The 21667-nt window shown below is 35.4% G+C and overlaps 1 protein-coding gene across 1 annotated transcript; it reads left to right on the top strand.

The window, feature by feature from the left end:
- The first annotated feature begins 506 nt into the window (after positions 1-506).
- Positions 507-21160, top strand: LOC139114754 (coiled-coil domain-containing protein 180-like). Its single transcript, XM_070676646.1, has 32 exons — positions 507-1013; positions 1385-1578; positions 2058-2146; positions 2855-2964; positions 3499-3565; positions 4148-4185; positions 4367-4501; positions 5150-5245; positions 6089-6252; positions 6955-7074; positions 7522-7690; positions 8423-8545; positions 9091-9264; positions 9636-9751; positions 10031-10154; positions 10743-10871; positions 11615-11838; positions 12340-12421; positions 13136-13410; positions 13844-13990; positions 14135-14311; positions 14802-14985; positions 15226-15524; positions 15876-15940; positions 16121-16283; positions 16566-16707; positions 17190-17334; positions 18113-18273; positions 18704-18841; positions 19092-19203; positions 19658-19902; positions 20559-21160. The coding sequence occupies exons 1-32, from the start codon at positions 951-953 to the stop codon at positions 20685-20687; spliced, it is 4599 nt and encodes a 1532-aa protein (XP_070532747.1). The 5' UTR covers positions 507-950; the 3' UTR covers positions 20688-21160.
- Positions 21161-21667: the final 507 nt, after the last annotated feature.

Genomic DNA, 21667 nt, shown 5'->3' with positions numbered 1-21667 from the left:
ATATATCATTTTATCACTAATATTCATAGCGCCACCATTGATTCTTGTTTAGTTTTTCACATAACACCATGATACAGATTCGAGAGCTGAGAAAATGGAGAAATTTTATTATCTTTGTTTTACATCTGACTAAGAAAATTTTAAAACAACAGAGAATGAGTATCAATTCAGTATTTGCATAATTTTGCTGTATTCCGGGCTTTCCACTGTATAATGTTTGTTTTGATGTATGTAAGCTGAAAGAGTGGCTTAAAGGCAAATTTCCATCACATGACAGACAATAAAGTAATTCTAATTCTAATGCTGAAAATCTGGCATTGTTACATGTGAGGAATTTATGTGCAAAACATGTCAGCAAGTACAAAAGAATTACGAATCGTATGTTTTGTGTCAAAGGGGCTGCAGATCCCTCCCCAAAACCGTATCATAAAGGCGAACAGAAACAAAGGTTCGTGTTAGATAAACGTTGATGGCGCCCACTATTACCCACAATTCCATATAGGGTCAGGTCAACGGACTGTTGCTTAGGGAACCAAACTGAGTATGGCGGACGACTCCGAAACGACAACGATATTACCGCAAACTAGTGCGATTTAAGCCCATCTATTTGACGTCTGTGTGGGAATCATATAAGGAAGGTCTTGAAGTGTGCCTCTATTGCAGGATCTACTGCAGGATCGCCTCAGAACGAAGACAAATAATTGCTTTTGTAGGGGTTAATTCTCAGCCTGGATCCTCGGTGTATGCAACGTACAGTCGGTCGATACTGGTCAATGCACTCACTATGATAGGCTTCGGACGTCTTGTTTACATCTAAATGCCGAGCTATTTCTGACAATATTTACAGCGTAGCTACCGCAAATCCTAGAGTATTTATCCTATGTACTTTTGAATTGAGCAAAAGAGGAACTTTGTACCACAAGAGGGAGTTAGCAATCAGAACTTTGAAAATGATGGCCGAAGCTCGTGTTGTCCCCAGTGGACAAATTTACAGACAAATATTTGACGCCGAGGTGAGTGAAAAACAGAAAATGTTATTTTCTCCGAGCTCAGACAAGGATTGATCATATCCAGTTCGCGCCATTACTATTGTTTTTTGCAATCACATTATAAAACGTTATAATGTACAGACAAGTATATCATGTTTCATTTACTTGTGAAATCCGTTCCGCATACATGTAAGTCGGATTGCAAAGAAAGATACTTTTCCGACACAAACATTTTGCCGAGAATGGTTTCCGATCACCGTGTTGCGCATTCACTTAATCTCATCAAAAAATTTGATACCATTATCTGAATTTTAATTCTTACAACAATCGCTCTTATTTGTGATGTTGATCAAAGTAATCAACGTAGTACATGCCTCTTTGTTTCTCATTCACAGGTTCAGCTTGTCAAAGAGTATGAAAAGGTCAAAGGAGCGAGGAAAGATCCAAATATGGAAGTGAAAACGCAGAATATCCCATTGGTTAAAGATGGTAGGAAAAATATGGGTGAAAGTTTGTTGAATGAGCGTCAGAAGACATGGATTGAAAGTGTGCCAAACGATGCTCTAACAGAGAACCCTGTAATATATAGGTATGTAGATTCAGTGTTACAGTCTCCTCTGAAGGTTACAATATGTGCAGAGTAACAGTGACAATATTCCAGTTTATTTATTTGAATGTTCTATCACACCATTGCCTCTATGTCTAAATGGTGTAATGCATGTCACTCCAGATCATGTGACAACAAGAGGTCACTATTAAAGTTGTAAAATTGTAAAAATCAGTCATGTCAGAGTACAAATATATGTGTGTATGTGTAGTTCACGTTTTTAATAGTTCAGAGTGGTTCTATGATTTTAGCAGGCGACAACCTTAAAAATTCACTTTTAATTAAAATTCAAATGATATCAGAACTAGTGATGTACATGTATCTCATATTGAATTTGTAGTTACTCAACAATTTAGATCAGCCACTGTTATTTTGCCAGAAATATGGTATAATAAAGTATTTTGTATTTCTACAGGTAAATATGAGGTAAACAATGAAATTTTACTATTTTCTCTTTACAGACAAGTGAAATCTACAGCCATCAAATCCTATTTAAAACCTGAATCTGAATTAGCTGCCAGAGAAGTGAGGGGATTGGCAGACACTGTCAGTAAGTGACCACTCTGGCTTTTCTAACTAAAACATCAGTTACTTAACCGTCACAGGGCCTCAAAGTGAACATTTTCAGTTTGCAGTATTAGCTCTGATGATTTTTGGGGCAAAAAGGGATATTTTTATTAAATTGATCACCATGTTGTGCATACACCAGAGTCCTGCCAAATATTTTATACCATTGGCTGAATCAAGGTGAATGATTGCTGTTTGTTTCCTTACTTTACTTTATTTTAGATCAGTTAAGGATTATTAAACACCAGAGAATCTAAAGAAACCTTTATTTGGTATTTTATTTTTAAAATTATTTTTTCATTTTCTATCTCAGAAAAATTGCATACTTTGATCTCCTTTAATCCAATGACTGAGAGTTTGATTTTATGAACATGATAGCATGTATATGTATAAATACGGACATACAAAGGGAACATTATGCAAGTCAAGAATAATTTTGCTCGCATGAATATCAGTTACCTGTTGAAAGTATAAATAGACAAAGAAATAAGTAAAATAAATACCTTGATTCTAGAACCATACATGTCTAAAGTATTGTTTTCAGGGTTCACTTGTCACATTGAACCTCAAGCTATTGGAAATTTATCTCAAACTATGCTAACATTCATTTTAGTCAAATCATTCCTGAAGACTTATCGCAGAGCTTTCCTTTTGCTGAATCGATTGTGTTTGTTCATGTTTTCAATGATAGAATCTGAACGGACAGGATCTGACATCATTGAGAGAATAGCAGAAAGTCGACAGAAGAGACATGAATCAGCTGTAGAAGATATGCATCAAGAACTGGCAGTCATTGCATCGGTGAGTATAATTCAATTGTAGATATGTGAAAATAATAGCTCTTGATATATTAAACAAGGTTTAATATTTATGTTCACAAAAGCTGATTGAAAGTCCAAAATTGATGCAGCATATGCTGTAGGTCAATAAATGTTCATGTTGTAAACATGAGTCAGAATGTTTCTATGCATTGATTAGTTTTGATCTTGTAGTGTTTATTATAGCCATTTGACAAAGTTCAAGTCCTAGCGTGACTATAAATCTGCTTCTTGTTATCTTTTTAACAATTTGAATTTTTTAGAGTTGAAATGTTTTGAAAATGCAAATGTCATGTGTGTCATTTTTTTTTCAAAGTCAATGTTGTTGTCATTCTTAAAATTCACAGTTGAATACAACAATAGCTTTGAGTGTAGACTTCTCTCAGTCCATTCATCATACATATAACTTTCCACATAGTCATGTGAATGCATAAAATGTTGCCAGCATATTATTGCATACAGCATTATGTTTCCAAGTTCAAGAAAATTCATTTAATGTGTGTGTTTCATTCGACAGGAATTGGAGCCCCAAATAACAGAAGCTGGAGAACTTTTGATCAGAAATCTTGTACAGAATGATCAGGGTAAGGGTTACATGTACTTGGGGATCATGGCATTTGACTTATTGCATTATGTGCTGTTGTTATTGTTTTCAATCTCTTGATCTAGTCTGCAAACAGTGAATTTAGGCCATACAGAATTCTCAGTAAAATATACATGTGTGAATTACAGTCAATTTTATTGTAAACAATTCTGTTTCCCTGCTTCACAATATTCATATTACAGTTTTTATGGCATGTACAAACTGTCTAGATTAAAATTACTTTTAGATGTGTTTGCGTATTGAACATGGAAATATTTCTAATTGTGTCAATATTGCACAAATGTAGCATATCAGAAGATCAACGGTTGGTGGTATTGCAACATAATGTCTATGAAGAATTGTAATTCGAGCAAATGTGCTCCAAGGAATTAATGTAGAAATAGTTCTCAATTTCAAGAGAATGATGTCTATTTTTCAGATGTGGTAAAACTGTTGCTTATGAAAAGATGTCTTGTCAGATGTGTGTACAGTGTACTTCATTTTATGAATTTGATACTCTTGATAATTTCTACTAAGCCATTTGAACCATTTTAGCAACAGTTTTATTTCTATATTCACACAGAGATTGAACAGATACTAAGCAGGATATCTGAAGATTTGGTAAGTGTTTTACTCACCTGATCTAACTATTTTATTATGCAGTTTTCAATTTCCATTACAAATATCATTGGGTCTGGAAAACATGATGCATGGAAAATTAGAGTTTCAATGAAGTGTGAATTAGTTTTGGAGACAGTGGTGATGTTTTTTTAACAAACTGTTTATTTTTTAAATTGTGTAGGTTTTACAACACTACAGTCTTGTGCAGTTGAATGATCTATGGGATGAGGTAGCATCACAGTCTTTGTCAAGACATAGCTGGATCACTCAGCTAGACCAGACCTTAGATAGAATAGAAACCAACAGACAAGAAATGGTATGTACAAATTAGTTTATGAACAATGTCAGCAAATGATGGATATTACAACTCAAACTGATGGCACTTACAAACTTGCCGGCAGTCAACAGTTATTGTGAACTCTTAAACTGGTTAACAGTTTTTGAAATTGTTAACTAGTAACTTGCCTTTTACAGGCATCAGCATCAAAATAATGCATTACCACATGACTGTTTATTAACAAATCCCAACAGAGAGATTGAACGAGGTGTGTTAATGTCAGTTTAATGTTTCCTTCATAAAGCAAACATTTCTGAGTCGGTAAACTCTGCAGAGGCATAGGTATATTTTCCAGAAGTTCATCATTGTGTTTCATTCTGTGTTCATACCAAAATTCATGTTCAGGCCTGTCCCAAGGACATATCCCACCCGGGACACTGTTTACACCATATGTACACAAGATATGTTATTGTTACCATGTTTAATACCTATCTACATACCGTACAAAGGGTGTATTACAAAAGAAAGTGTTAAAGAAATGTGTAGAAAATTATAATGGCTATATAATCACTTTATACATGGAGATTACAGGATTACAGGCAATAATTATTCTTTATCTATAATATCATCTTTGTTGTCATACTCCATGGTCATATGATGTTAATTTTTCTTTGTTGTCCATTTCAGATTGCAGGAGTACTTAAACACTATGCCAAAATGCTGGAAGGTATTGCTCATTTCATGCCACCTGATGTCCAAAGATTGCTTGAAAAAGAATCACAGGTATGGTGATCTGCTATAACCTCTGACCTTTATGAATTCTACTGTCTCCTAGCAACTTGTTTTTGAGACAATTGAAGTTGGGTCATCACAACCTACATGTAGGGTTAATTCAAATATTTCATAAATTTGTACTTCCACTTGTTCATGTGTTTGTGGAAAATTAAATGCAAAAGACCATAGAATTTTTTCAGAATAATTAGGTATTTTAGAGTGATTTCATAGATACTTGTATTGTTGAAGTTAAATATTTTGCATGACTTTCTAACACAACACCATGTATAATATGCTGGTAATTTTAACTATTATGAAATATGATCAAAGTCAGTATACTCAGATCCTGACAGTATGCAGTGGAATGCTGTAATACCATTGATATCTTTCAGTTATTTGAATTTTCCCCTCCATAGAGGATGTAAAGGTAACTAGAACAGATGAACCAGTATTACATATGATGCCAGACACAGTCCATTGTAGTATGAACGGATAACAGGAACAGAAGCTGACATACAAATCCGAAATCTGAAACTTGAGTTTTTGCATTTTCAAAATCCACTAACACAAACAATTGGTGTGGTGTACAAACTACAGAACACAATGGACAAAGTTGACATCACAAAACAGCGTAGCCAAAACCAAGAAAGAATGATGTGTGATAATGTGGAGTACCCATCATAAAACTAAGAAGTAGTAAAGATGTACAGTACTCAAAACATATCAGTGATAGCTATGATATGTTCCAGTCACTGACAGCCAATCTATATACCATAAAAGACATGCAGTTCATGATTACCTCAATGACCCCATGATGACCTTTTAACTTTGAACTTGAAAACCCAAACATAGGTGATAAACCAGACCATGCTGGCCAATAGGAGAGCCTATGCTGATTTGTTTGCTAGATTGATGAAAACTGACATTGAGAGAGAACGAAACCAACATGAAAGCTGGAGGAACAGAGTGCAAGACTGGAAACAGCTTAATATTGATGAAGCCATCAAAAAGTTTACGTGAGTGTTTGCAATACAATATGCCAGTCATTCTATGTTGAACAAATTCATTGGTCAATGACATTTCAAGGCAGATTAAGTTTCTACATTTGGACAAAATTTAATGGTTATACCGTGGGTGAAAGTTGAATAATTCATCAGTGTGTATATAATATGCCAGCAGACAATATCTATTACAGCTGACAAGTGCTCTAATGATATTCATTAAGGCACTTATGAAATATTAACCCTTTGAGTGCTGTAATTTTTCCCACCAAAATTGTAGTGCAACATACTACCAATCTTTATGAATTTTCTGTATTTGTTTTGATAGTTTTGGAGCAAATGGACATCACATTTAATTAGTTACAGTTTTTGATCAAAATTTTGGCAAAAATCTGAAAAAATTTGACTGGGGTGTATTTTGTAAAGGCGATAAAAATTGACTTTGGTGCTCAAAGGGTTAAAGGTATACAGTCACCTGTGATCTAAATATGCCCATATACCGGTATGGTCAAAGGGGCGTTCCTTGGTGTTCAAAATGCCCATGTGAGGGCGCTGTTTTTAAAAAGCGGCCACCCGCTTAAAATCTGTGATTAGTTAGATTTTTTCTTTCCATGGTAACTGCGGCAAAATTGGAACAGGTGACAGTATACCTTTAAACTTCACATGACAACATATTGGTGGTGAATGCTATTGTAATGAAATGCTCTTGATTTGTAGCGAATTTATGGAAAGTGAACCCATGGTGAAACCACCCGGTATTGATCAACTACTGACATTGAAAAGAACTGAACAGCTGAACCTAAACACCAAGAGAACTGAACTCCTCAAATCACTCAAGTAAGTTACATCTCAAGATGTTAGCTTTCTACTGGAAATGGAAAAGTTTGAAGGGTTCTTAGTTTTACAGACAACATGAGTAATTGACCAAAATTTGTAGATCTTTTCTGATATAATCAATGCCATTGTCATTATCATTAAGCTAGTCTTTGATATTTTCAATTTTAATAGTTGGAGCAAGTTACTCAAAATCCAGTCATCAAATTAAGATATTCATTGTTTTATACAGTGTATTGAAAATGAAAGCATCATTTGCAAATCACACACTGTAGATATTGAATATTGCTGAAGCATTACACCGAAGATTTTGTTAAAAAAACTAATTTGTTTGATATTTATTTGTGTTTTACTGGCAAGGAGTAATCCAGCTTTGGAAACATGCAGTTTAAGCATACACAATCATGTCATTTATGTATAACATTACTTTTTTATTCTGAAATCTCTCAGAGACATGAAACCACCAAGCTCAACAAAGACTGCAGTCTACCAGTGGAATGCCCAGCTGACAGCTGTCACAAAGCAGATCGATGAACTTCATATTCGCTACATGGGAAAACTACATGAAGAATATGAAAGAGTTTGTCAGCTATGTTTAGATGAAATGGACATGCATAAGGTATGAAAGTAATCTTGCAGAGTGTATTCTACTACTGGTATTTAAGTGACAAATTCTGCAGTGATTTTATCCAGTCGCTGTCAAGCTGTCACACTGGTATCAGTAAATGAGACATACCACAGAAACAAGCTGGAATAGTTTGAGTATTTGTTCAAAGACATGTACAAGAGTTGAAGATCAGTTACCCTTTTTGTATGCTAATGTAAAAACAATATGAGAACAATGTTTGATTGGAGTCTAAACCTAGGATCTACTTACCTCCATCAAATGAATAGATGAATAGAGTTTAGATTGTTGTAATTTAAAATACATGTATTTGCTTGCTTCAAAATCTTTCATCATAATTGCATCTTAAAGTGAAGAGACAGCATACTGATAATGTCTGCTAAAAGACTGTTTTTTCACAAACCATAAATATTATGTCGTGCCATCCTTAGTCAAAGAAGCAGACTTTAAATGAGTTTATATAAATACTAACAAGTTTTAACAGCCACTCCATGTTTATAAATTGTCAACAAACCCGTAATAATAGCAGTAATTTTTGAGCAAGTACAAAATTTGCATTATACAAAATAGCAAACAGATATTGCAGTAAAAGGTTTTTTCTAGATGTGTCATGCACTATTTCAATCTCCTAATACTCATAACCCTGTGTGTGTGTGTCAAAAGAAAGTTATTTTATCAGTGTGTAATGTTGAAAGTGTTGAACTGGGGTTTGTACTGTGTTCACAGGAGAAGTTGGTTGCAGCAGGTCACTGTACGGAAGAGAAGGTTATTGAAGTCATTGAAGAACATTTCCTGCCACAACTTGGTCAAAGACAAAGGATGTTTGAAGATCATTTGGAACAAATGGATGTAAGTAGTATCAAATCAAGCTAGTTCTTTAGAATTATAGTAAGTTTAATGTGAGAAAGTGAGATGTTTTCTGTGATACATACTTTTCAGAAGGATATTTGACATGATGATGATTACATTGAAACGTAGCCAAACTTCAAGCAACAAGCATTCCTGGTTAAAAGTATTAAAATGGTCCCAATCATATTGTATAGATTTGTTTGTTTTACCTGCTGTAGGCATGTTTTGCAATTGTTGTACAAAAGAAACTGATGTGGTGATGTGAAATTATTTCAAAATCTATCATATTTGTAACAATTCATAATGATGTGTTTCACAGACTCAAGGGTGTTCTCCTTAATTCAATATTGTGACATGTCCACATGTATTGGTACAGTGCTGACTAAGAAAATTTCAAGCAATTCCTGCATTGAATCAAATCTTTGAGTTGAGAAATTGTAGTCATTGTAGGGCAGTAATGATCTCTGTGTAGCTAACAGATTTCCGTCATGTTCTGAAACTCTCACAGATAATATCACATGCATTTTTGTTTTCATTGTGAGCAGAAATCTCTGGAGCAACTGAGTCAAGAACAGGAAATAAAGTTGAAGTCTTTGTTCAAGTTTTCACAAGGAGCAGCTCATGTATGGGATGTACATGAAATAGGTCTTGCTAGACAAGAAAGAGAATTACAGGAAAAATTGGAATCTTGTCGACATACTCATGACAATAAAAACCAGGTATTGATTTGGTGTCTTGTCTATGTCATTGCTTTTTGTCTGTGTGGAGCATTGTTCTTTTTCAATTCAACAATTCTACATCCAGTCTTATTATCCTTACTGACAGGTTTTAGTCCTGTACCATGGTTTATGTCTGCAACATCACACTATGACATGATATCTATCTAGTTTTATCAGAGTTCAACATGGCATTCATATTGGTAACACTTCATCTCTATCACACATAGCTTAGTAAAACATCATGTAGACTACTTAGATATTTTACCAAGTTTAAACTAATTGTAAGCATCCTTTGTCATGCTATTAAACAACCATAATCATACCGATTGTGTGTGTACATGTAAGAAAATTTTATACCTTGATCAACACAGGACATGGAAGCTAATTTGGATATAATCATGGACAGAATGAGACAAGAAGGAAGTGAACATGCATTGAAAGAAACCTTGGAGAAAGCACTGAACATGTTGGACAAGATCAAAGCTGGGTAAGTATTCTCTGTCAATTATCATATTCTGTATCACCGGTGCATTCTAGTCTACTCATATTCCACTCATTTTTTTGGTTTAATAAATATTCAGGGAGTTTTCAAGCTGTAAATTGTCACCATCAGTGTTGTTTTTGGTTCTTTTGTGGGTATTGAATTATATTGCATGAAATTACATCAAAATAAATATAGATATCATCAATTCTTTCTGTGCATGTGTATTGTCATTCTACTTACAAATATATGCATTTTAACCAATTTCTAAATTTCTGATTCCAGATATGAAAAATTTCACAAGGATCAAGTGGATATTGTTAAGAACTATCCAGCAATGGTCAAACAAGAATTACAACGTTATGATGATTCAGTTTGTAAATTCTATGGTGTCGGCAGAAAAAACCCGGTAAGGTCTTATAAGAATCTTAACATTTGGCATATGTGCAGATTAGACATATAATACAGATGTACTTTTTAGGTTTAGATGAATCAGTCTTTAAACATCGAAAACATAGATGATAGTATCAAAATGTAGCATTTCATTGAAATACGACTAATTACTATTATTACCAATATCCAACACTGTTACATCCACCTGTTATTGTTGACATGTCTGTTTCATGCATTATAGCTACTTGTAGTCTCATTGGAAATTCTACCGTGAATTAAAGAAATTATCACCAAGAAAATCTTGCTGAAACAAATTCAAACATCCAGAAATACAAATCTAATTTGCATACGATGCAATTGTGAACAACTATTTGCAATCATTTTTTCTAGCCAGTCAGATCAATAGAGAAGTTTAGTTTTAAAAATAAAACTGAATTATTTTGATCCATTCACATTAAAGACATATATTATTGCTGTGCATTTCATCAAGCCAATCAATGTGACTCTGTTCTATGAAATCAATGATTCTGGTCATGTGATTTTCATGAATATTATATGTACCGTACTGTTAGTTTGATGATTTGTGTGTCTTCCAACATGACAGGAAAGTGGTAGGGGTAGCAGGGGGTCAAGCAGAAGGAGCACTCCCAGGAGTAGACTTAGGAGTGGCACCCCCGATACAGCTGCAGGTGATGGCAGTAGAACCGTCAGTCCTGTGGTCTCTGTAAAGTCAGTAAGTAATCATTCCATCACCTTCCTCACTTTTAATGTTGTGCTTAAATCAATGATAATTTACTCAGCCACTAAAAATGCATCATTAATGTAAACCTGCTCCTATGTAGTGTTATTGCATAGTAAATTTTGGTATCGGAAGACATTGAGTCCAATAAAACTGACACAAGGTCCAATAACTTTGAGTATTATCAGGTGATATTTGACATTTGACCCCATAAGTTTGTCATGTAAACAACAGGAAAACCTGACACAATCAAATTGTTTTTTGTTGATTTTTATTAAAACATGTCTCATGATGTAACAAATGTGATGAATGAAGACCAGACCAAAAGCTATGATTTGTGTCAAGTAATTCTACTGAACTATAATTTCTTCATTGCAATAATTGAATTAATTTTCTGTACACTTAGTCAACATGCTGGACACAGACCTCAGTCAGCATACAATTGCATGACTCACTATACATACAGAGTATTCTGAAAACCCTATATTGTTAACTTTGTCCATAAACTTTGATTCTAAAAGGTGTATATTAATAATGTTATGCACAAAACAGTGGAGTTTGCATGCACCTTTGTACATTGTATTTTTCAGTATTGTCCTCCATGTTACATACCTCAGACGATACGTCTGCTGTATATGATATACCTGGACATAAATCCGGGTATTTTATGCATAAAACAAACCAATACATCTGTGATACACAAGCCATGTCTTGTCTCCCTTGTTTGGTAAACACAGGATGCAACAGAAGCCAGAAGAAGTCCTGTACCCACAGCAGTGAAAGAAGTGTTATCAACAGCCAAAGGTACTATGTTCTATGTACTGACTGTAGCCGGAGAGCATGGCATACCAGATGAAGGTGATCAGAGTGTGTTTATCACAGAACCTGAACCAACAGAAGTGCCATTGCATCTACAGAATGTGCAGATATCGGACAGTTTGTTGTTGGAACTCAGAAAAGAGTAAGCTGTATACCTCTTCAATCAAACTTTGATTTCAATTTTCATGGATGAAAATTTGAAATCAATTCGGCCCCAACCTCATGCTTCACACTCTCACACCAAAAATTGACTCTATTATAATCTTTAATGTAAGGATGAGAGTTTAATTTGAGTTTTTATCAAGCTAGATTTGTGCTGAGTTAGTCATGGAGCATGGTTAGTTTGGGATTGAATTTTGCTTTGGACCAGTATTCTGTTGAAGTGATATCAGATATAAGACAAGAATAGTGAAACAAGTAAACATAGTACATTAACTGTACAACTTTCTTCTGACTGAACTAAATCTATTTTATGTAGGTACTGGGATTGTGTGATCACTCTGTCCAGACAAAGTTGAAATCTCAGAAAGTTACCCAGAAATAGTATATTGACGACTATAAATGTAAAAAAAAATAACAGCACAAGTTTATACTAAGGCTTTATGAAATGAATAACAACAATTGTTTTTGGTTTTTATCACAGAATGAGAATGAATTTTTTAAATCACTTGGAAGACTGGGTAACACAGGCCATAGAGAGAGCTAATAGTGTTGTTGCAGCCAAGGTAAGTTATTAGGTTATTCACACATAAATGACAACACCTTATATGGACATTAGATTCCTCCCAGGCTTTCTGCCTTCCTATGGTAAACCATACTGTTATACTGTGCTATGGTAAGACCACAGACGGTAGAAGTGACTCGTGCTTCTACTGTCAATGGTAAGACTTATGTATTGAACAAAGTGTCAAAAGTGGACAGAGGAACCGACCAAGAAACCATTGTTACTGTTGAAAACTGTAACTTTAATATGTCTTATCCTACACGATTACATAGCATGGACCACACGATTACATCACAAAGACTACAAGATTACATTACATAGATGCCAACATCTGGTCTCTTTAAGGAAATCATTCCAAATAGAATCAAACATTTTCACAAGCATTTTGCTATAAGGACTCTGTACCGGTATGTACAAGGTAGCTTATTGTCACACTCTTGATTGCTGTCACATCAAAGTGTGTCTCTTTCCACTATTGCATAACTAGTCAGGTATATGCATGTATAGTTTCCACAATATACCTTAATTGGAACACACTCCCTTGCGAGCCACTGCACTGTTTAACCCTTTCACCACCATGGTTTGGCCCAAATCCATTGTTTTCTATGGTAAAGTTGGACCTCTATACATTGAACTGGGGGTGAAAGGGTTAAAGTGTATGGAAAAAGTTCATGATGCGTAATTGCTGTCATTAAATTCATAAAACTTCCTACAGTGTGAAGAACTGAACAGTGAATTAGAGCTACGATGTCATCTGCATGGACCCCGTGCACGTAGAGCTGAGTTAGACATTCACAATGTCCGTGCTGCTGAACTGGTCATGCATCAAGAAAGAGTTGCAAGACACTCCAAGGGCATTGCTGCTGCCCTCAATGACCTGAAAACACGTTTTGCGGATATGCAGCAGGAACATAACAAACTTGCTGAAGACTTCAAAATCAGTATTGAAGCCCAAGAGACAGTGTTCATGAATGCTACCAAATCTGCCACGTAAGTGTCAAACCATGTGACAGTCATGTGATAGCCATGTGATATCATAACAGTGTTAAACGTACACGTAATCTGATATTCTATACTCTTTAAGAGGTAACATTCTCAGCTTTAGATGCCAAACAGTAAAGTTAAATGTGTGAACAGCTACCAAACAGTTAGTACATGGTGTACCCATATATATTTATGGAAAATAAGAAATGTAATGAACTGGTTGGATAATATGTGAGAATAGTATCAATGTATACTTTTGCATGTTCAGTATTTATTTTCAGTGATAATTCTTTACTACTTTACTGTCTGTGTACATTGCTGAAGATTTCATATTACATTTCAATAAATTTTATCCTCTGTTGTAAAGGGCTACTTTGTTAATGCAAACACCGTGCAGCTGACCAATGGTGAATTTTGTATGTTTTCTTCCCACACACAGACTAGTAGCTCTTCAACACCAAGTATCAACAAAGTTAGACAACTACATGGGAGTCATCAGAGCCTCACTAAGATTGTTCAGAAAAAACCTGGATGATACTCTACAGATGCTGAGAGAATCCAATGCAAGATTTATCAAATCATTTAAGTGAGTCAAATATATCATAGATAGACTTTTTACAATGGAATTTAGAGACACTATTTTATACATCTATTATTATCAATGGCACAAGTCATTAACTGATGAAACTCATTCAACAACCTGCATTGTTACACAACATCTCCACTTCAGGGTCTTTTCCGACGGCGGCAACTTCTCACCTGAAGAAATTGATGAATACAAGAAGAAACTTGAGAAGCAGTCGCAGCGCATTGACTCAGCTGAAGGTTTTATCATGGCTGATCTTGAAGGCATGGAAGCTAAGAGACTAGAACAGGCATCTCATGTGGCTAGTGCCTTTGAAGATAGGTATGGCAAAGAACTCGTAACCTTGACCTAATCTACTAGTATGTATTTGACTACATAGTGTTTGATGAAATACAAGCATATCTTGATGTTAGTTTTGTGGAATACAATCTTGTTTTCATAGTTTTAAATTTATTCAGGATCTAGTCAGCAAAAATGCTACATCACATGGGCCAACAAACAAAACAATCAAAAACTGTTTAAAAATTACACAGAGATAACTGACTGGCAGCAAAAAAAAGCCAGAAATATGTCATCATATGATGTTATATGTACAGTAGTTGTGATATCTTTTAAAGTAATTGCATGTGTGCAGTATTTTCTTAATTGCCAAAAATGTTCTCTATGGTAAAGACTTTTGTTAATTCATAAATTCTGAGTTGTCTGAAATACAAGGGGAACAACTTTAAATCCCATGAGAAATACATTTCCTTTTTGTATTCCATGACTTTGTTCACTTACTGTACAAACGTATATTATCATTTCCCGTCAGGTTTAAGAACCACCTTTTTGATCTCACCTTTATGGAGAAACTTGCAAGATGGCTCACCAACACCCAGGTCAAGATCAAAGCTGAAGTTGCCGCTAGCAACACCCAAGCCCAGAAACTAGCCCAGCATCTGATGATTGTGGAAAGACGCATTGATGCTTGTGACAGACCTAATCTGGACAAAGAGGTACACAACCTGATTCATAAACAATATTCAAGAGTAATTAATTTTTTTATTAATTGAATAAATATTTTTACTAGAACAGACGATTTCATCTTCTAATTTGAATAAAATCTTCCACACAATCTTTGAATGCTAAATGCTGCATGGAAAAGCGTGGTCTATACTGTATTAAATCAACTGTAACCGTAGCTTTGAAGATCAGCCGTCTCTCATCAGAGCATGTTTTTGTCCTCAAACCACCAGCAAATCACCTCAGAGGAATTAATGGAGAGCTTGATAGGGGTCTTTGCTGCATTTGATGACCGGTGCCGTTACCTGAACTCCCTAAAACATGCCAGCCTACCACAGGGTGTGGAACCACTGCAAGGTAACATTGCTGTGTCAAGTAAAGTGGGATTTGCTGAGGATGCATCACAATACTGTCAATCAGAACACCAACATCCTCAGACACAACAACCAACCACAACAGTTGTCACCATCAAAGCTGCAAATAAACAACCTGTAGAAGATGCTGCAGTCGGTGTTATCAAGAGTATCTTGAGGTAAGAACTCTACTGTTTTGTCTGGAAAAAATGTCAACCTCTCAAACTGTGTGGTATGGCCAATTGGAGTGCAGCACAGTCTATGTTGTCAGCAGGGAGGTTGCATTGGTATACCAGGAAGTGGAAGTCAAAGTGATACAAAAATCCATCCACCATTCAACTCTTCCTATTTTGAAATCATTGATGCCAAAAGCTTTTAGCTCTAAAGGTAAAATGTCTTCAGCATAAGTTGAATCCGTTGTATAGTCATGACAATGATGTACCTCATCATATTCTATAGCATTTCTTTTATCTTGCAGACTAGAATTACCAGTTTTTACATAATTATTTTTCCGTTTTGTATCTTTCCAGTTCTCAGCGTGTCAAGATGCAGTTAGGTACAATGGAACATGACCCTGAGGTCTTTCAGCCAACCGGTGAGTTCAATGATGAAGTCAATGTGTGTCCTGGGATACATTGGAAAAAAATAGTAATACTGAGTGAAAGGAATCTTACCATAGAGGTGTTTAGATCTTATGATGAATTACTTTAAATTGATAAAAATATGTAAATAATGTTTTCAATGAAATAATGATTTGTTTTCACTAACTATTTAGTTCCTAGGGCAGCTGGAACCCAGTCCACGCAGAGCGATGACCAGAAATCGAAGTCGTCTCGACCTCAAACCAAACAGTCAGATAAAGATAGACCCAAAGCTGTATCTAGACGTAGTACTGGTTTAAGTGGGGATGGCAATCCGAGAAGAAGTGCTTCTGCTTCGTAAGTACTTGATGACTTGTGTAATGAATCACACCTCCCCCTCTCTGACTGTCAATCATAGAACCCAGTGTCCCTGACTGTGAATCACGTATCCTATGTAAAGTTCTATCCAAATTTAACAATTTATCAATTTCTAGAAGCTCTTACTTTATAAAACTGTTCTAATAATTTTTCTCTTTTTGAAATGTGCATATGATGCGCTATCGTGTATTCTGATCATGTGAAGTGTTTCAAAAACTGATGTCACATTTGTGTTTTGATTCTCTGTTTTCTCAATCTCAGAATTCGCCGTACCAGTAAAAGTACAAAGTTTGACAAGAAGTATTATGTCTTTGGTGAGAAACGGGATGAAGAGAAGCATTTCCTGGCCTTGATCCGTGGAATTTTGTGGGATGCTATGGATGGATTGCTAAGTACAGCTGAAGTAAGTTTCCTGTGTGTAATTAATGGTTTCCTTCACCATTGCTGTTCAATAGTTGAATAAAAATGTACTAGAACAGACATTCAGAGTTTTAGAGCCACAGACATTAAACCTTTCACAACCATGGTTTGGCCCAAACCTAGTCTTATCAATGGTGAATGTGGACCTGTGTACAGGGATTGGGGTAGACTGATTACATACCATCTGTATTTGCATCTTACAAGACACCAGTTGACAGTCACTATGATGTCACAATTCTATTTGTTGACATAGATATCTTCAATATCTGTTATAATCTACACATGGTAAATTTAAAAGATCATCAGTGGAAAATAATTGTCCTAAGTTGTTAGTTCAGAAACTTAGAATTGCATCACACACATACATGTCACATGTAGAATATCATGCAATTGTTGTTGTAGAGTTCAGCTTGACAGATCAAATCATTCATAAATTGAAATACCATGTCTTATTTGTTTGATCAGCTGTATTACAGACAGAAGGGTAACAGAGCACCCACTAGATCACCAGCTATCCAAGACACATTTGATCAGTGTGCTGAAATGGTGATTGCCAAACTACAGTCTTATTATCACCAGGCTGATGAGTATCACAACCACTGTTTGCAAGGTGAGATACAGATAACTACAAATCTTTAGAAATAGCAATACAGAGAAAAAGTACAAACCTCCACATTCAGCTGAACAATAGTTTAGAACAAGAGATGGACTTATTATCCTTAAAACTGTGAAAATATTGGTGAATATTACCATACTCGTCCGAGTATAAGCCCCCAATTCATTAAGACAAAACTGTGGTTATCCTAGGAGAGGGGCTTTACAAGAGTACCCATGTTATCTGCCATTAATGCTTAATTTATGCTAATTTATACATGATTGTTGACACCTGTCAAAGTTTGAATCACTTTGAAAAATCGTCTTACATCCAAGGATATTATTAAGGGCAAAAAAATTACTGACAAGATTTATATCCTCATAATTTCATGAACTGGCATACCACTATCACATTTATACTCACTGACAACCATAGCCAAAAGACAGCAAATTCAGCGACAATTTCCAAGCTAAGCTGACAAAGTATTTTATATTGCTGTTTCAAATAAAACTGATTACATAATCCCTGGATACAGAAGTGACAATTTAGTGACATTTTGTATATATATAGTATATATAAAATATAACTATAAATAGGATAGTAATATAAGCTTATATATGCTGCAGGTGTATTTCAGAAAGTGAATTTTATTGAAATCAGAAAGTATGCATGTAGTCAGACATCTGTAGTATTTACTCTGTAGTAAAGAAATTGAAGAGGACAAGTGTAATAGGAATAGTGGTAAATTGGTTATCTTGATCACAGTGACTCATTTCCACCTATTCCATGACAGAATTCCGTGGTCAGTTGGAGATACTGGAAGATCTTGTGTCCCAAGTACCACCCCTTGTGATCAGAGACCTTTTGAAAGAACAGATCCGAGTCTTCCATAACACTAGGAATCAATTAGATGGTGAATTTGTGGCACAGTTACAAGGATGGGACAGGAGACGAGTGAGTAGAGTGACCTTTGACCTATCTTTCACATGGTTTTAACAGAACGATTTCTCTGAGACATTGTGAATACTCATACATCTATAGTAGATTATGTTTTATTTTTCATAATACCATCAAGATCAAGATGCTTGCAGCAACTGATATTTTGGATATTTGGACAGTTTATATGTCAAAAGTAGTTCATTTGAATTTACTGTAAGGCATCTTGTCATTACAACTGGCAAAGACTTATGATGTCATGGATTCAGCAATTTACTATCTACATTAACATACTAAACATTGACCAACTTTCTGATGTTACGCTTTGTGATCAAGCTAAGTGATCTTCTTAATGATCTCCTCAGGACTGTAAGTGATGTTCCCATAACTGCATAGCTGTATACACCTCACTTGAAAATCAATTCACTTTGATTCTCTTGACAAACAGAATGAATACAAGACATTACTGAGACCAACTCTTGGTCATCCACATAACAAACCACAGATGATTAAACTGTGTAATCAAGAAGAAGAAAGACGCCAAGAGTATTTGAATGGAGTTGAACAAAATGTACAGAAACTCAAGGTCAGTGTTTTCTTTGGTTTTTTGCAAAGATGTTGAATGTCCAACCAAAATGATTTACATGAAGTTTTTATCCATTTTCTTTGAAAAAGAAATGTCTGTATGTGTATGAGGATCATACACTATCGTGCTTGGTAGTAGCAATGTAGGAAAACTAACTGTGAAATGTCCTTGCAGCTTGAAGTCATGTAACTTTTGAATTTGATGAATGCCAAAATCAACAAAGAATGTTTTGTTTCATTTCAAATTCCAGGAATCATCAGTTGAACTTGGCAGTAATTTTGTGAAGACGTTGTCCACGGCAACAGAGAGAATGTTGCTGACACTGGATTCACTCCTTGTGGTTGATGATGTAGAGACTGGAAGTGAGTACAAATACATTACAGTATACTCGGTATGGACGAGTTAATCTAGATGTACCCCAATCAAAGGGAAGCCACATGCACCTCTAACTATACTTCTGCCTCCTGTCTTTCTCCCACCTTCCAGAATACGGGTCAAGTACTGCCACAGGGTGTAATGATAGTTCTAGACTTCAAAATTGTTGTGAGGGAAGGTGTAAAACATTAAAAATGTTTGAGAGCTAATTTATATTAAGCTCACAGTGTTGCACTGCAGTACTGGACCCACTGGGACCTCAGGATTTTTGTCTATAAGCCAGCCATGTCATAGAAAGTGATGTGAAATGTATCAGCTGCAGGAAGTTACAGCAGTTTTCTTTGGTACTATTATTTTGAAATTACATGTAACACTCATGCGTGGTTTAGTACTACAAGGGGAAATATAAACACCAAACAAAACTGTGTCTTGTTCACTCAGGAGTGGATCCTAAGAAACACAAGACAAGTACACTGATGAAAAGAAAGCAATCAGGAAAACCATTGGAGGATGAAGAATATAAACCTGTGATAGAAAGAGGTAGCAGAGCATGGATTGGAATGCCTAGTAATCAGTTGGTGATTGCTGACAGACCGGAACAAGTTGATTTGACAGCTTCTGTAACAACTGCCAAGACTACACTCGGACATGCTGCAGCAGTGGAGGCCAGGGACAATGCTTATAAGGTCAGATATACTTCCGTATTTCTTACAGGACTTCAGGATATGCTACTGTCATGCCCTGTATATTCAGGAGCAAAGTTGTCAGTTTTCATGTAATGATCTAGTGCTGATGGTAAGACATTTTTAGAAAGTCATAGATTGACTTGAAGAGCTCAGATAGAGGGTGTTAGAGAGTAAACTGCCAACACAAGTGACTATGGGAATGGTAAAGAGAAAAAGCAAGTATAAGTAGAGACAAACAGATTACAATAACCTTAGGGTCTTGAAAGCTATCTTATGAGTGTATTTTTTTCCATTCCAATTTAAAAAGAGCTGCTTTGCTTGGAATTAGATACACACTGAAGCTAAAAATGCCAACGTATGATAATGGTCTATTCTTTCAAGGGCAGATTTTTAGGAATATTACGTCATAGTGAAGACAACCATATATTTCAATCAACAATTCTTCCTCTTTCACCCTCTATCATCCTATTGTATGCATGGCTTCAATATATATTGCTGTTGAGAAAAATACAAGTTATAGCTGCAAAGTTTGATGGTGGAGAACACAAACCATTTCATTGTGTGCATGGCTATACAAAAATAGTAATGCAGGATTGATTGCATTCACTGTTTAAGACGTGCAATATTTCATCAGTTGAAATCTATTCCATTGACAGGAATACTTGCAAGTCTTTGACAGAAACCTGGAAAGTGTTGATGAACAAAAACAAGAACAAGTAATAGCAGAGGAAAGATGGACTGAAAGCTGGCTTCGATCTGTCGATAAAGTCAAAACCTTGTACTAATAGTGCCTTTGGAAATCATCCTGCAAACAATAGAGTATGCTAAGTGTATCTGAAAATTGAATCTGAATGGAGTGTGTTTCAAACAGTGTTTTGATGCTGTGCAGATGCCATAGATATGGCACAAGATGTAAATATTTTGGACCTTTGAAATTACATAAACACGGCTTGGAATCCTGTTTTTATCCATTGTTGGAAAAGAAATAGATGCCTGTAATTATGTATCTGTAAATATTGTATCTTAAAACAAATTATTTTGATGGATCAAAGTGATTTTCCAATACTTTATGTAGAGTGCTTTTACATTTTGTGTATGAACCCCTAAACAATACTGGTAGTGATGCGAAAACACAAACTAGTTACAACCCTCATTTACTTGTAAAGTGTTTGGAGATAACTTTCACAAAATCTGAGTATGTAATTAATATTTCAGGCAATTTGTAATAAATATGTTATTACACTTTTAATATGTTAAATTTGAGTTCAGTGTGTGGCTCTAACTATTGTTATGTTGCGTGTCATCAGAAAGCTAGAATATCTTGACAGGTATATGAGTGTGTGTATGTGTGTGCCATGTAATGGTCATTGCAAACAGATAGCTTTCACATTAACTTGCATCATATTGAGATTCTGTGGTGCTGAGCTGGTATCTGTATACGGGTGGCTGGAGATTACATTTTTGTATGGCTGGAATAGTGGAAATGTTGAAAATACTGATTTCAAGTTACCTACAAGACTGTTTTCATAGCTAGGGTTCACAAAACTTTGATGCAGCCTTATATGACACAGGAAATTTGACATCTCAATAGTTATTTCCATGAAAGTGAATGACATCACACTGCTGTGATATGTTGTACTTGCTATCATCCTGATAGAACCTTGACACACTCTTGCCAGCAAATTTTGGTGGAATTAAGTTCTGGAGTTTCCTTAGATGGCATTAAATGTATTCTGCCACATTTCATGATGAATACCTAGTCATC

This window comes from Ptychodera flava, chromosome 16 (genome assembly GCF_041260155.1).
Source record: "Ptychodera flava strain L36383 chromosome 16, AS_Pfla_20210202, whole genome shotgun sequence".
Taxonomy (NCBI): Eukaryota; Metazoa; Hemichordata; class Enteropneusta; family Ptychoderidae; genus Ptychodera; species Ptychodera flava.
The sequence above is the reverse complement of the archived record's forward strand: the minus strand, read 5'-3'. Positions and strand labels throughout refer to the sequence as shown.

Bases quoted from the DNA above. Each gene is read 5' to 3' on its own strand.
- LOC139114754 (XM_070676646.1), top strand. From the start codon at position 951: ATGATGGCCGAAGCTCGTGTTGTCCCCAGTGGACAAATTTACAGACAA. The intron at 13,991-14,134 runs GTGAGTCAAATA...TCTCCACTTCAG, and splicing joins AGATTTATCAAATCATTTAA to GGTCTTTTCCGACGGCGGCA. The intron at 19,903-20,558 runs GTCAGATATACT...TTCCATTGACAG, and splicing joins CCAGGGACAATGCTTATAAG to GAATACTTGCAAGTCTTTGA.